General features: G+C 41.8%; 1 protein-coding gene across 1 annotated transcript in view; it reads right to left on the reverse strand.

The window, feature by feature from the left end:
• Positions 1 to 13810, reverse strand: part of KDM7A (lysine demethylase 7A) — a 74503-nt gene that overhangs the window by 15712 nt on the left and 44981 nt on the right. Inside the window, exons 8-12 of the mRNA XM_037138777.2 lie at positions 12158 to 12245; positions 10813 to 10919; positions 7554 to 7645; positions 6397 to 6486; positions 15 to 224 (exon numbers count right to left, since the gene is read on the reverse strand). Coding sequence (XP_036994672.2) covers positions 15 to 224; positions 6397 to 6486; positions 7554 to 7645; positions 10813 to 10919; positions 12158 to 12245 — 587 coding nt within the window. The remainder of the gene's footprint in view (positions 1 to 14; positions 225 to 6396; positions 6487 to 7553; positions 7646 to 10812; positions 10920 to 12157; positions 12246 to 13810) is intronic.

The raw sequence follows: 13810 nt of genomic DNA on the forward strand, positions 1-13810 counted from the left end.
GACACAGTACTTGCCTCTTCCCACGGACACATCTCCAGTCTCCTGAGGACCTCCCTGGTGTGGAGCTCCAGGATGTCTAAGTTAGAAGGGGTTCGGACAGCATGATCTCGAAGCTTCCTCATCTTCCGTCGGGAATGGTATGGGGAAGTTGCTTCATTTGAGGATCGTGAAACTGGACACACAGTAGGAATTCCCTGAGATTTAACTGGTTTGCCATTTTCCTCCTTTAAAAATTAAATTCAGAGTATTTTTATAACAGGGCTACACACATGCCTGACTAGGTAATCAGCCATAAAAATACTTCAGAAAACAAAAAATGTTCAATTACATAAAAAAAGACATCATAAATTGACGGCTTTACTGACACCTTTACTTCCTTTCCAGCACCCCGCCCACGTACTAACACACTGTGAAGATGCTGCCTTGATCATTCAAAGGCTGTGCAGTGCTCCAGCGCACACCAATAGCACGATTTGTTGGCCTAGGAGTGACTGGTAGTTAGTTAGGCTGCTTCCAGCTCTTCCCTGTGATGTATACTCTGTCTCATGCAAAGCTGCAGAAATCAATGACTGCTTTTTAAAGCAAAACACACACCTATGTAGTTGTGAAAAGTTAAATTTTTGTAAACACATCATGAAAAGTAGCAACCTACTCTCCCCATCCCAGGTCCCATTCTCTGGCAGCAACCACTTCCAAGCTGTAATAACATATACATTATTTTGTTCCACATATCTGATAAGATACATAATTCACCATTTGAGCCATTTTTATGCATAGAATTCAGTGGCATTAAGTACATTTCACATGGTTGTCCAACCACCGCCATCCATCTCCAGAACTTGAACATTTTCCCAAACTTATGCTCTGTACCCACTGGACAGTAATGCCCCATTCCACCTTACCCCCAGGCCCTGGCAACCACCATTCTATTTTCTGCTTCTGTGAATTTAACTACCTTTGGAACCTCACGTAAGTGGAACTGTACAATGCTTGTCCCTTTGGGACTATCTTATTGCATTGAACATACTGTCTTCAAGGTACATCCATGTTGTAGCATGCGTCAGAACTTCTTATTTTATGAGGCTCAATAATATTCCGTCCCATGGATATGCCACGTTTTGCTGCCGTAACAGATACCCGGCTACTCCTACCATTTGGCTGCTGTGACTGATGCTGTTCCGAACATGCATATGCAACATCCATTTGAGTCCCTGCTTTCAATTCTTTTGGGTTTATGCCCAGCACTTGCAACTCCTGTAGCTGCTCTTGTTAGGTTTTTTCTTTCAGTCATTTGCCTCCAAATTTCTAAATAACATGGATATACTGGCATTTCTTGCTTTTTTACCTCTGGCTAGACTACTGCATCCCTACTACACAAAGCAAGGCCTCAGTTCTGGCAAACCTCTCCCCAGTGTACGCACACTTCCCCTTCCTTTGAACTCAGTAAATAAACATTATCTGCAACCCGGTGCCGTGTAACATGTTATTGTTACATTTCCTTTCCTTTACACTGTTTGGGTTTTTTTTTTTTTAATTTACAACTGCCCCACTTTCTATCAGCCTGCTTTCTATCTACTTATCACTAATTAATCCCCAAATTCTCCACTAGAAAAATGCAGACACTCAAACCCAAGTTTCTCTTTTTCTTTGGAGACATCTCTCATGGATAGGACAGCCAGATAAAGTATAAGACATGCCGTTCTGTCTGGATTTCAGGTAAACAACAAATACAGGCCTTTCAACTTCCTGATCTGTCGCGGACTTAGCAGCTCTCTGGGCCTGCACACGTCACCTGCTCCCCTTCCACCACGTCACACTGCACCCCTACCACCAGCCCTGGCCGGCACTTCCTATCCTTTCTCCCCTCTATTTTTTTTCATAGCACTTGTCAATTCCTACTATACTAAAGTATTTATGGCCGTTTATGGCCAGCCTCCCACTAGTAACCTCCATGGGCAGGGCTTTGCTTTGCTCATGGCTCTGTGCCCACCCTGATGGCACAAAGCACACAGCAGGTACTTGGCACTTGTGGGAAGAATGAATTCCAGAGATCCTTCTTTTTTTTTGTTTACTCCCTTTTTGGGCGGGGGGAACAGCACACACTCTTAGCTTCCTGATAAAGGGCAACATGGGAGGTACATTTTTTGAGATCTTACCTCTCTGACATCTTTATTTTACCATATTTGATTTATAGCTCAGCTGAATACAGATGTGTATGTTGGCACCCCCAAGCCCCAGAACGTTAAGGGCTTTGCTCCATTGTCTTCTGGTTTGCCATGTTATTGTTGAGAAATTTAATACCATTCTCATTCCTAATTCTTTCTATATGACCCATACTACTTTCCCTAATACTTTTTCGGGTGTGCTTTTTGTTATATGTATTCTGAAATCTGACCGTGATGTGCCTTGGCTTAGGTCTTTTCAACCCACTGCATGGGGCACTTTGCAGGGCTATCATTCTGGGAAGCTGTGCCCTTGAATTCTACAACTTTGATGGTTCCTTTGGTCATCTTCTCATTTCTCTGATCTGTCTCTCTGGAGCGCCTATTATTTTGGTGATGACTTTATACAACGACCTTCTAATTTTTCTGTCCTATTTGGGTCTTTTAAAGAAAATTTTATAGGAGATTTTCCCAACTTTATCTTCCAACCATTCTACTAAATTTTTTCTATTAATTTACTCAAGAACCTCTTTTCCTTCCTCTCTGAATGTTCCCTGGTGACAGCCTCCTGTCCCTTTCTCACAGAAGCAGTACGGGCTCATTTTTCTCCTGAGACTAGCAATTATATTTGAGTTTTGGGCTAAAGACTTATTTATTGATTGTTTCCTCTGAATATATCTTTTCTGCTGTATGTTTGTCTTTGTCTTCAAAACTCTTCTTAGCTCTCTATGCATTTAAAAAAGGAAGTATTATTAAAGAGCTAATGGTTTCAACCAGTGGTGCTAATAAAGCTAAGTAAACATATGCAGGGAAATGTCTTGACTTATTTTATGCTATACACTAAAATTCAAGAGTGGCCATCTACCTAGATGTAGGAAGCTTTTTAGGAAAAAAAATAGAAAGTACTTTTCATGACCTAGGGGTAGACAAAGATTTCTTAGAGAGTACACAAACTAACACTAACTACAAAAGAAAAATAATTGATAAACTAAATTTCTTTAAAATTAAAGGTTTCTGCTCATGAAAAGACACCATTAATGTAATGAAAGGATACACCACAGGCTGTGGGTAGACATTAGCTTTTATATGTACATATGAATGAATGCATGCCAAACGACGAAGAGCTTGTGTTCAAAATATACACTATAATGAACTCTACAACTTAATAAAACGACTTTTAAACAAAGAACTTTTTAAACAAAAAACTTTTTTAAACAAAAACTTCAAAGAGCTACAACATAATGTCTACATAATATTTACTTCTCTTAATATTTAAGAGAAGATATAAAATGCCACAGACATGAAAATATACCTGTCATTAATCTTTAGGAAAATGCAAGTTAACACCATAATAAAATAGTATTTCATACTCTCTAGAATAGCAAAAATCAAAAAGACTGAAAACACCAGATACTGATGAGAATACAAAATAACTAGAATTGCCTACACGTTACATATGGAAGTATGAAATGGTGTGACCATTTTGGAAATCTGGCAGATTTTCACAAAATTCACTTACCCTATGGCTCAACAAGTCTATTCTTAAGTATTTATCCAAGAAAAATGAAAACATACATTTAACACAAAAGACATATAAGAATGTTCGTGCATATAACCCACGTAGCCATCAGCAAAAGAATGGAAGGCAAACGGTGGCATGCTCACTCAATGGTGCACCACTCGGTGTACCACTCGGCACTGAAACAGAGCTGACACACACAGCAACATGGATGGTTCTCAAAAGCCTAATGTGAGCGGAAGAAGCCAGACGCCAAAACAGTACAAACTGTATGATTACCTTTATCCGAAATTCAAGAACAAGCAAAACTAATCTCTGAAGACAACGACAGAGGTCAGGAAGACTAACTAGAAGGAGGCAAGAATGGACTTCTAGGGGAAGAGAACTGATTTATATGCCAATTGGAATATTGGTTATACGGGTGCATACCTCGGTCAACTCTCAGACTGTCCTTACGATCTGCACGTTTCACTGTGTGTAAAAGAGAAGAAGCCAACTGGGAACTCCGAGTGGGGCTTTGTTAACCGGCGGCTTCACCAGTGGTCGGTATCAGTGGGTCTACTCCTTGGCCAGACCGCCGGTGTTTCAGAAGCCAAGCAGAAGCAGCAGCATCCGCTATGTACACGATCACTTAATCCTTTTCAGCATGATACCCATCTCCCTCACTGGGCTCAGCGTTCCCATGTCCACGATCTCAAGTTCGACCTCTCAAAAAATTAAACCCCTAGTTTTCTGCATGTGTTAAGGCAGGAACTGGGAAATCAATTCATTTCTTAAATAGATCTTCAATCAATCCTGTCTCAGTGCTACCTCCACTCTCATATTCAGAGGGTCCTTCGAAAAAACTCTGGTAGATTTTTTTTGAAGATTCTGTACAAATTAAGACCTATTCCTGGTCTTCCCCAACTGCCCACACAGGTTTCAGCTCTCTGGTTTGCTAAATCAGTTACCACGTGTACATTTCTTTTCCAGCTCCCAAAATCTAGTTGGAATATTCATCTTTATTATACTCTTTGTCTTTGCAGATGTCTTTTTTTTTTTTTAAGGTTTTATTTATTTATTTTTAGAGAGAGAGGAAGGGAGGGAGAAAGAGAGGAAGAGAAACATGATGATTAACTCTTGAGTGCCCCCTACTGGGGACCTGGTCGGCAACCCAGGCGTGTGCCCTGACTGGGAATCGAACTCTCTGGTTCACAGGCCCATGCTCAATCCACTGAGCCACACCAGCCAGGATGAAGATGTCTTTTTTAATTCTTTTACTGCATCATTTTGGTACCAAGAGTTAACAGTGGTAAGCATTCATGTTTAATTTACCAAGTTTAACTGGAATACTCTTTATTTATTTAATTAATGCGAAGCTGTTAAGTCGAGGTATATGCCACTTAGAAAGCATAAACTAATCTATTCCTACCATCAGGGAGAGAACAGGAAATTTTATTTTTGCCAATTTGATAAATGATCATATGAAATCATAAATTATTTGACAAAATGTGGCTGAATACTTTTTCACATATTGAGACTATTTTTATTGGATTAGCCAATTTTTATTTTTCTTTAGTGAAATACCTGTATGTTTTCTTTGCACATTTTTCTACTGGCCATTTGCTGCCTCCTGTACTGACTACCCTTTGATTAAAACAAAATACTGTGTGGACTATTTTTGTCCATTTATTCTTTCAGGTACATTTCACCATTTAAAATTTATAATATGAATTTGAAGTTGACATATTTCAGAAATGACCCTCCCACTTATCCAAATATTTTTACTTCCCATAGTAAAGATTTACAGTTTTTCATACAAACCCACAACTTTCTCACTGAGTTTCTTCTTAGTCTGGGTTGTTATATGAGACTTATATATCTATACATTTAGATACGTAAGATTATATATGTGTCTTTTGATTGAAAATCTATATGCAATTACTATCACTCTTTACAATTAAAAACAATTTTTTACTACATGTGAACATACTGAGAACAACGTATACTATTCTATCCAAGGATGTTAAACCCAGCACTTTAGTAGTTATTAGGTGCATTCCACTTGCCAGTCCCCAAAACAGACCTAATCTGAGTTGTTAAATTACCAGTTAGCCTCCATCCCTCCACTTAATTTCCTTTCATTTCAAGCTAGACACTAATAGAACCACCTTCTTGAATGATTACTTTAATTAAAACATGCTTTCTTTAATACCTAAAATAGCTCCTAATTGATAAATTAAAACACGTAATTTAAAATTCTGTGGGCTTTTATCAAAGGGCATTTGCCCAACGAACTTGGTGCAATACTTTCAGTTGAGGAGTTCTCCTTGCCCTCCACCAGTATCTTCCCTCTTTCCAACCCAGCTTCACCTGGCTCCGCTCACCTTGCATTTCCTCTCTTTTTCTAATTACTAAAAAGCACATATTCATCTCTGCATAAATGAAATAAACTTGATCTGGAAGGTTTGTTTATTCTGTATTTTTAATTTTTGGAGTAACCTGGTAAGTTCACTTCCTTATTACTTCATTATGATACAACCCTCTAAATTTCTCTCTGGGACTTTAAGAACCTTGGAACCCGAGATTGTTTCTAAGACTTAGGTCATTCTGGTTTTTGTTCTTTTTTTCTTTAAGTGCATAAGAGCTTTCAGATGTTTGTAGTGTGGTGGTAGATCTATCTGCTTCTCAAAGCATATAGTAACCAAGAATTTAGATAATAGTTTCTACTCTTACCTCTATTGCTCGAATTACTTTAGAAAGTTCTTTAATGAGATGTCCAGGTCTAACGTTGTCTGGAATTTCAAAGGCATGTTCGGATACAAGCTGTATGTGGATTAACAAAGACAAAAATAACCAAAGTTACTTACACTTAATATGTAAAAAACTAATTTATTAAACCAATTTTGCGGTTCTCCAGATTTTACAGACATAGCTAAATACTAATAAGCCAAGTCTCAGAGGACACATAGCTCATGTGATACCTTCTAAGGAGATCCTCATTAACTTATAAAATCCTCTCGGATTGAGTTCAAGATGAACTTGTCACACAGTGAATTTTGCTTTACATCGAATAGTACTCTAGACCTCAAAGCAGTGCTACTATAGTTAGTAAAGTAACCAATTAGGACTAACATTTAATTCATAATGCTAACACTTCATTCATAATACACAAGGATTTGTAAGTAGCAACACAGGCGCTGAAATAATCCTCGTCCACTGGCCCGAGAAATGTGCAGCGGAAGCACAGAGGCAGGCCACACTACTTCCGAATGGAGATCTGGGATGACCTCCTGGAGGAGGGGGACTCAAATGCAAACAGACCCCATTTCAGTGAAAACGGAAAGCTTCTGCTTGAACCCCGACCTCCTTTTTTTCACCTTTACACAAGTCTAGCAGAGGGGTAAGAGCACAGGCGCTGCAACCGCAGAGACCTCCACGTGAGTCCTGGCTCTGCCAGGTACCCTGGGAAAGGGTTCACACTCCTCGAACCCCGGCGGCCTCCCACCTGTGAAGTGGGGATGACGGTAGCACCCAGACCTCGTAATGGTGCTGTGAGGATGAACGTAGTGGTGGATGTAAAGACTAAGCACAGTAGTTAGCCCCTGTGAGAGCTCAGTTATTCTACAGCAACATGTTCATTTCCTAGTCAATATCCTGGATACACTTGAATTACTTTCTTTTCCAGCTTAAAGAAATACTGAGGCACTTCATCATCATAGAAACATAAACCAGTACATTTGTATATACTGCATAATAAATTGCATGTTGCATTTAAAGCATGATTTCTATTCCCTCTACTGCAGCTCCCCATGCCGCATAGCTTGAACATTTGTTTTCCTGATCTTGTCATACAAAAAATAACAATTATTTCACCAAAGCAAACTACTTACTTCTTTTTTCATCCATAACTTTAAAGCAGTATGCAGTGCTTTCACGCCCTGTACTAGGTAAGTTTGAGGCTGGAAACCGTCTTCTCTCAGTTCTGTGGGCAAGGAAGAGGTGCGGAAAGGAGTTAAGTGTTTCGAAGATAAAGGCGTTAACTTTAGATTTTGAGAACCACCACATACAAAACTGCATCACTTTCAGATCAGCAGAAAGGGAAAGAAGTGAATAAATGACTGAAAAGGCCAGAAAGAAAAAAAATCCCCAAATTACATTATATGTGATCGCACTCAATGCTCAAGTTAAAAGAGAGCCCCCAAACGTGACGCCAAGTGAGAGGTCACAAGACGACGGCAGCAGGAAGCCCCTCACACGACGTCCACAAATGGACAAACTGCACCATTTCAATTTGTGACGTGGGTGGCAAACCAGAAGAGGAGGATTATCACGGACACCGAAGAGGGGTTCTCCCTCGAAGGGAAGGAGGAGGTGCCGTGGAAAAATAGGACGCGTGACTAGGGCACCAGCGAGGCTGCTCCTGCCCCCCTGGGGCAGAGTGTTCTGAGTGAACAGCTTGTAATTCTTTAAACTGAACAGGAGTGCGTGCGTGTGCACGTGTGATCTATGCAACTGACTGCGGGCACACAGGATGTCACTATCGTAAAGGTAAATACACACCGCCCCCCACAAATGCCTCTTTCCAAATTAATTAACACTCATTTAAAATACAGTAGAGGTGGTCTCCAACTCAGGCCAGCTGGAGCAAAAGTGAAAGATTTCACTTTTGCCCTGTGGCTACTCGACCTACACAAAGCCCAGGCTGCCTCACTGTTTTACTATCACTGACACTACATTCGGTTAAGAATTTCATGCAAGCCGCCCTCATTTAATCTATCAGGTAAGCCTGTAATGGCCTGAGAGATGGCAAATAACAGGCCACAAGGAGAAGCTGAAAGGTGGGGGATGAAAGGACAACAGAACACGAGACCACCTCTCCTGACTCCAGGACGCATGCCTGGGACGACGGCCCTGGTGTGGCGGCCCTTCGGCTCTGTCCTCAGTGGGACTGGACTGACACACGAGTGTTGCCAGGTATCCTGCACTGATCTGGCTGAGGAAACTAAAAACACTTTAAAGCCAACCTGCTAATATCCTTTACAGTAATCTTTTTTTTTTTACTTTAATGTATAAGGTTGTTTTCAATCAGACCTCAATGGTTCTGAACTCTCAGTGGCCTAACACAAAGGCTAAATCACTCTAGGACTAAGCAATCTGCTGCTTGTGGCTGCAAGAAGAACAGCAAGGTTTTGTCTTTCAGATAAATTCTTAATTTGTTCTAAATTGATGAGCCCCTCTCAGACATCAGGGGAAAGCCTCGCCCCAGGGGTGTCTGTGTGTGTGTGTGTGTGTGTGTGTTGTTGAGAAAAGATGGTAAAAGTGCCCCGAACTTAGAGTACTGAATCACCTATCTCTAACCTGGAGGGGTTTCATTTCTAGGAAACAAGAACACTTATAGGTGTTTTTGTAAGTATTTAAAAGTGTTCCTATTTCTCTGGGCTTCCAGTCGGACAGGAGACTGTGCATTTTAAAGTCCAGAATCTTCCTGGAAACTACAGATGGCAACTCTATGGTCCGCCGTGACCTTCCTGAAAACACTGAATGAGTCAGGGACTGGGGGTAAGGACACGTTTCTGGAGCGGACACAGCCCCGTGCGGACAGCACAGCTCCTCCCCTCCACGGCTCCCATCTCCACCGCGCACACCCGCACGGCCGACAAGGCGCCTCCCACTGCGCTGCGGCGCAGGTGTGGGATGCGGTTACTACTCTTTCCCCCAACAGAGCAAGCCCCCCTTTTATGAGCAAAGGAACTGTAAGTTTTATCATTTAATTCTGTGCATAGCATTCGGGGAAGTAGTTATTGGTTGTTTCTTTTCATTTTACCTTTTCTTCTTTGTACAACTTTTTAAAAGATTTCCTTCACTTATTGAGGGAGTGGGGAATGCTGGGTGGAAGAGGGCAAAGAGGTAAAATTGGGGCAACTGTAATAGCATAATCAATAAAATATAACTTTAAAAAAGACTTTATTCATTTATTTTTAGAGAGAGGGGCAGGGAATGAGAAAGAGGGAAAGAGAAGCATCGGTCGTAAGTGCCCCCCACTGTGGACCAATCCCACCACCCAAGCTTGTGCTCTGACCAGGTATCAAACCAGTGACATTCAGCTTTGTGGGATGACACCCAACCATCTGAGCCACACTGGCCAGGGCTTCTTGTGCACCTTTCACATGGAAAAAGAAATAAATGTCTGGAATAGACTTTATGTTTAACCTGTTTATATCTGTTTCTCCTGGGAGTTAATTATAATAGCAGCACTATTTGCAAATGGACTGGACAAGGCAGACAACACAAAACCAGATAAACTGTGTTCTCATGGGCATGAAGGCATGAGAAGCCAAAACAACAACAAAAAAGGATAAAAGAAGTGATACTCAGTTTCCAACTTAACTGCTCAAAGGTTACTAACCCAAAGGTGCAATATGAAACCTGAACTTCTACACAGAAAAGGTAGCTTTCAGGTTTAAATAAAGGGGTAACAAATGCCCAGACAAACACTGTTCCTCACCCACAGACACGGAGCTAGTATGCAGCTGGTCTGTGCTAACAGGCGCCTCTTGCTGGCCGGCATAGTGGCACTGCAGTAACGGCACAGGCACCGCCTGGCTCTCTCAGGACATGAAAACTGTGTCCTTGATTCTAAGAGAGTGATTTGGGAACGCACATTACGTAACAGTCTCTTGGCTTGAGCCGCCCTTCTGCACATGAGGCACTTTTGCGTGCCTGACAGTGTGTGCAAGCCCCTGGAGTGCCAGGTGAGACGAACGTTTTTCAACATTACCTGTTCTGATCCAGCTCCTCGTGGATCTGCTTTTTAAGTTTGTGGATTAGAGACTCTAATCCGCTAAAAAGGTTCTTACCAGAGGAAATCATGCACTTAAAAAAGCAAAATAGACCTAGATGAGTAGCTCAGCTGGTTAGAGCATCATCCTGACACACCAAGGTTGTGGGTTCGATCCCCAGTCAGAGCACACACAAGAAGCAACCAATGAATGCGTAACTAAATGGCACAACAAGTCGATATTTCTCTCCCCTCAAATCAATCCATAAACAGGTAAAACAGAGGCAACAGCAACTCTATCAGTGGCTTTTAGTGAGTTTACAAACACCATGCATCACATCACACAATAAAATGGACAGATTATTGATTACCTTTCAAGGTTTCCAGCAAGTTTTTGGCTACAAACCAACATATGGCTTCAAAGAAAGGGAATTTGAAAAGATCTGGTGTTTTTAGCCTTTTTTCCATCTCATAACACCTATAAAATACAATTTGAAGAGATTTAACATTAATATTAGCATTTCAAAGTTAAATGAAGGCCACCAACTTCAGGAAAATAAAATAAGCAGGCAACGTGTAAGACCAATCAAGTGCCGTATATTTCTTACTATGACATTTAGATGAGACTATGACATTAGATGAGACTACCCAGGTCTGCCCTTAACAAATTTGACAGTATACTGAAGAATTACACTGGCTTCAAAAAGATCACACGTTGGGATTTTTGTTCTAGTCTTTAATGGAAGGAGTCTCACAAGGGTTCTGCTATGAAAAACAAGACAACATGTTTACAAGTCAATTCCATGTGCCGGACAGCACTGCAACGCCCACTCAGGTTTTCCTTGGTCTCCACTAAGCATTCGAGCTCAAAACCACACGCGGCACTGGTCACGGGGAGGAGACAGGAACCGCGGCTGCCACAGTGTTCGCCACCTGTGGGAGTCCTCGCAGCAGCCCACACGCCAGGGCCACCCTTCCTCTGGGGACAGCTCAGGTACAAAGAAGCAAGATTCACACTGAGCAGTGTGGGAGCTCGCCTGGCTTAAAGCTTCTTGTAATAACTCTACAGACACATCGCATCCAGAGTTCTCCACCGGCAAGCCAAGCTACAAGAGTCCCCACACTCAGGAAAGCCCTACTACAGTGCACGGCTCCCTACCGAGTACTTCGGGTTCTCCCCGTCCCCACATGGCTTATCCACCAGGAGTCACTGTACCACAGCAGGCCTACCAGGGGCACAGAGTCACCCGAAGGTCAAATTCTCACACAGAAAGGGAAACAGCTGTTAACTCTTTCTCCACAGTAAAATTAAAGAGGGTGGTCGGACCGCCATCCTGACCCAGGGCAGCTGGATTGTGCCCAGCACCGCAGGTCACACTGAGTCTGGCTGGACTGCTCTCACTTCCCCCACTGTAAAAACCACCAAAGGGGAGCCCGTATACTTTTATAAAGCTTTGAAATCTGGGGAGACATTTAGCCTCAAACTGCAAACAGTATTATTTTTTTTAATTTCATATTTGAAATGCGTCAAGGTGTCTTCCTGTCAAAATTTTAAAACACTACTTTTGTTAAAAGTTCCCATTCTTATAATTTCTCAGGGCCTATCTCCATGAGATGTCAATCAAAATATGTTGTCGACTTTAGTTTTCCGAAACTTTGAAACAATGTCCTAACTAAGGAAGGACAAAAGACGCTCTAAGCACTGACGACACTGACCTGAGCTGCATGCCGATGTTCAGGTTGTGCAGGAAGTTCCCCCCAAAAGCCATACAGTCCTGAGAGGTGAGCACAGCATGAATCCACCCTGAGGGGGGTAAAAGTACACAAATCAGTGACTTCTCGGTATTTAAACCAGACAAATGTTTCTCTACCTGTGAAGTAAGGAACTCAAAAATATCAACATGGTTTATTCCACACTTCAGTGGCAGGAAAGTTAATGTCTATAAAATCTATGAATTCATTCATTCAAATATTTATTGAAGGCTTATCATACACCAGTTCTATGCTGACTCCGAGGAAACCAACATATTGGCCTAAAATCACAGTACAAGATAGGGAAGGTTTCTGCAAAGCTGGGGTGTGGCTGTTTCAGTTTTTTAATTTTTTAAAAATCCAACTTTATATTAAAGGTTTTCACTGCGAATCAAGTCAAATCTGGTTAGAATGAGGCACGCCCATTCCATGAGGTGAATGGAACACTGAGACTGGCTGAACGCTTCGCTCTTCTGGTCCCTGGAATGAATGGGACCAAGCAGAGCAGGACCCTGGGACTCAACCGCACGCCCGTCCCGAACAAGGGGAACGGGAACCTCCCAAAGCTCATTATGGAGGATTTGGTTTCTATATATGCAGAGGCTGGCAATCAAAATGATGTCTTATTTTCCCATAAAAATATTTTCAAAGTGAAAAACATTTCTAAGAGATGATGTCTAGCTTTTGAAAGAAATGTCCCCAGACTAAACACAGATTTCATGTACGCATAAATATAAACAAATACATTTGAATGTAAAAATTAGCTGTTAAAAAAGATCCCATTTCTTCATATTGTACGACCATTTCATCCCTCTCTGCGCCATGACACAATATCAAAAGACTGCCTTTCAAGCTGTGCCCATTTGTGTGCCCAAAGGCACAAAGCCTTGAGCTTGACCCTGAAACACCAACGAGAAGTCTGTCGGCTACAACCCCTATAGATCAGTGGTTCTCACAGAGGCCGTACTGCCTGTACTGGGAAACTTTAGGGGGCTTCTTTCAATTGTCACAATGACCAGGGGGCATCACTGCCGTTTCATGAGTGGGAGCCAGGAGGTCAAAATGCAGAACAGTGCCACACAGTAAGAAATTGCCCTGCCTGACTGAGGACTTACAAATTTCTGCAGGGCATTCATTTAATACAAAATCTGCCAAGAAGTGTATGAGCCTAGAAACTATAACTTCATTATATATGCAAGTAGAGTAATTTTTGCATGATTTTGGCATAATTTTCCAGGAATACAACCACTCTGTCAACTGAAGGAAACTGTACTTTAGATTGTGTGGGACTTTATCAGTGGCCAACTACCTTGGGGAAAAACTGCAATGCCCACAGTGGTGGTCCTCCAAGTCTCCAGACCAGCGGCAGCAGCAGCATTGGTCAGGAAGTTGTTAGAATGCAAATTCTCAGGCCTCACCCCAGACCCACTGAATTGTAATTGCTGGGAATGAGAACCAGCAATCCGTGTTTTAATACGCCCTCCAGGGAACTGTGATGCTCTAGGAAGTTTGAGAACTACTAATCGACACCAACGCTACAGAATCTGAGTTGCCAATCAAATACCTGTATTGGTTTTCTGGCTTATCCCTCTGTTTCACTTTGTCACCTAAGGCAAC

The sequence above is a fragment of the Artibeus jamaicensis genome, unplaced genomic scaffold (assembly GCF_021234435.1).
Source record: "Artibeus jamaicensis isolate MK-2021 breed Jamaican fruit bat unplaced genomic scaffold, CSHL_Jam_final scaffold_2172, whole genome shotgun sequence".
In the NCBI taxonomy this organism is placed as follows: Eukaryota; Metazoa; Chordata; class Mammalia; order Chiroptera; family Phyllostomidae; genus Artibeus; species Artibeus jamaicensis.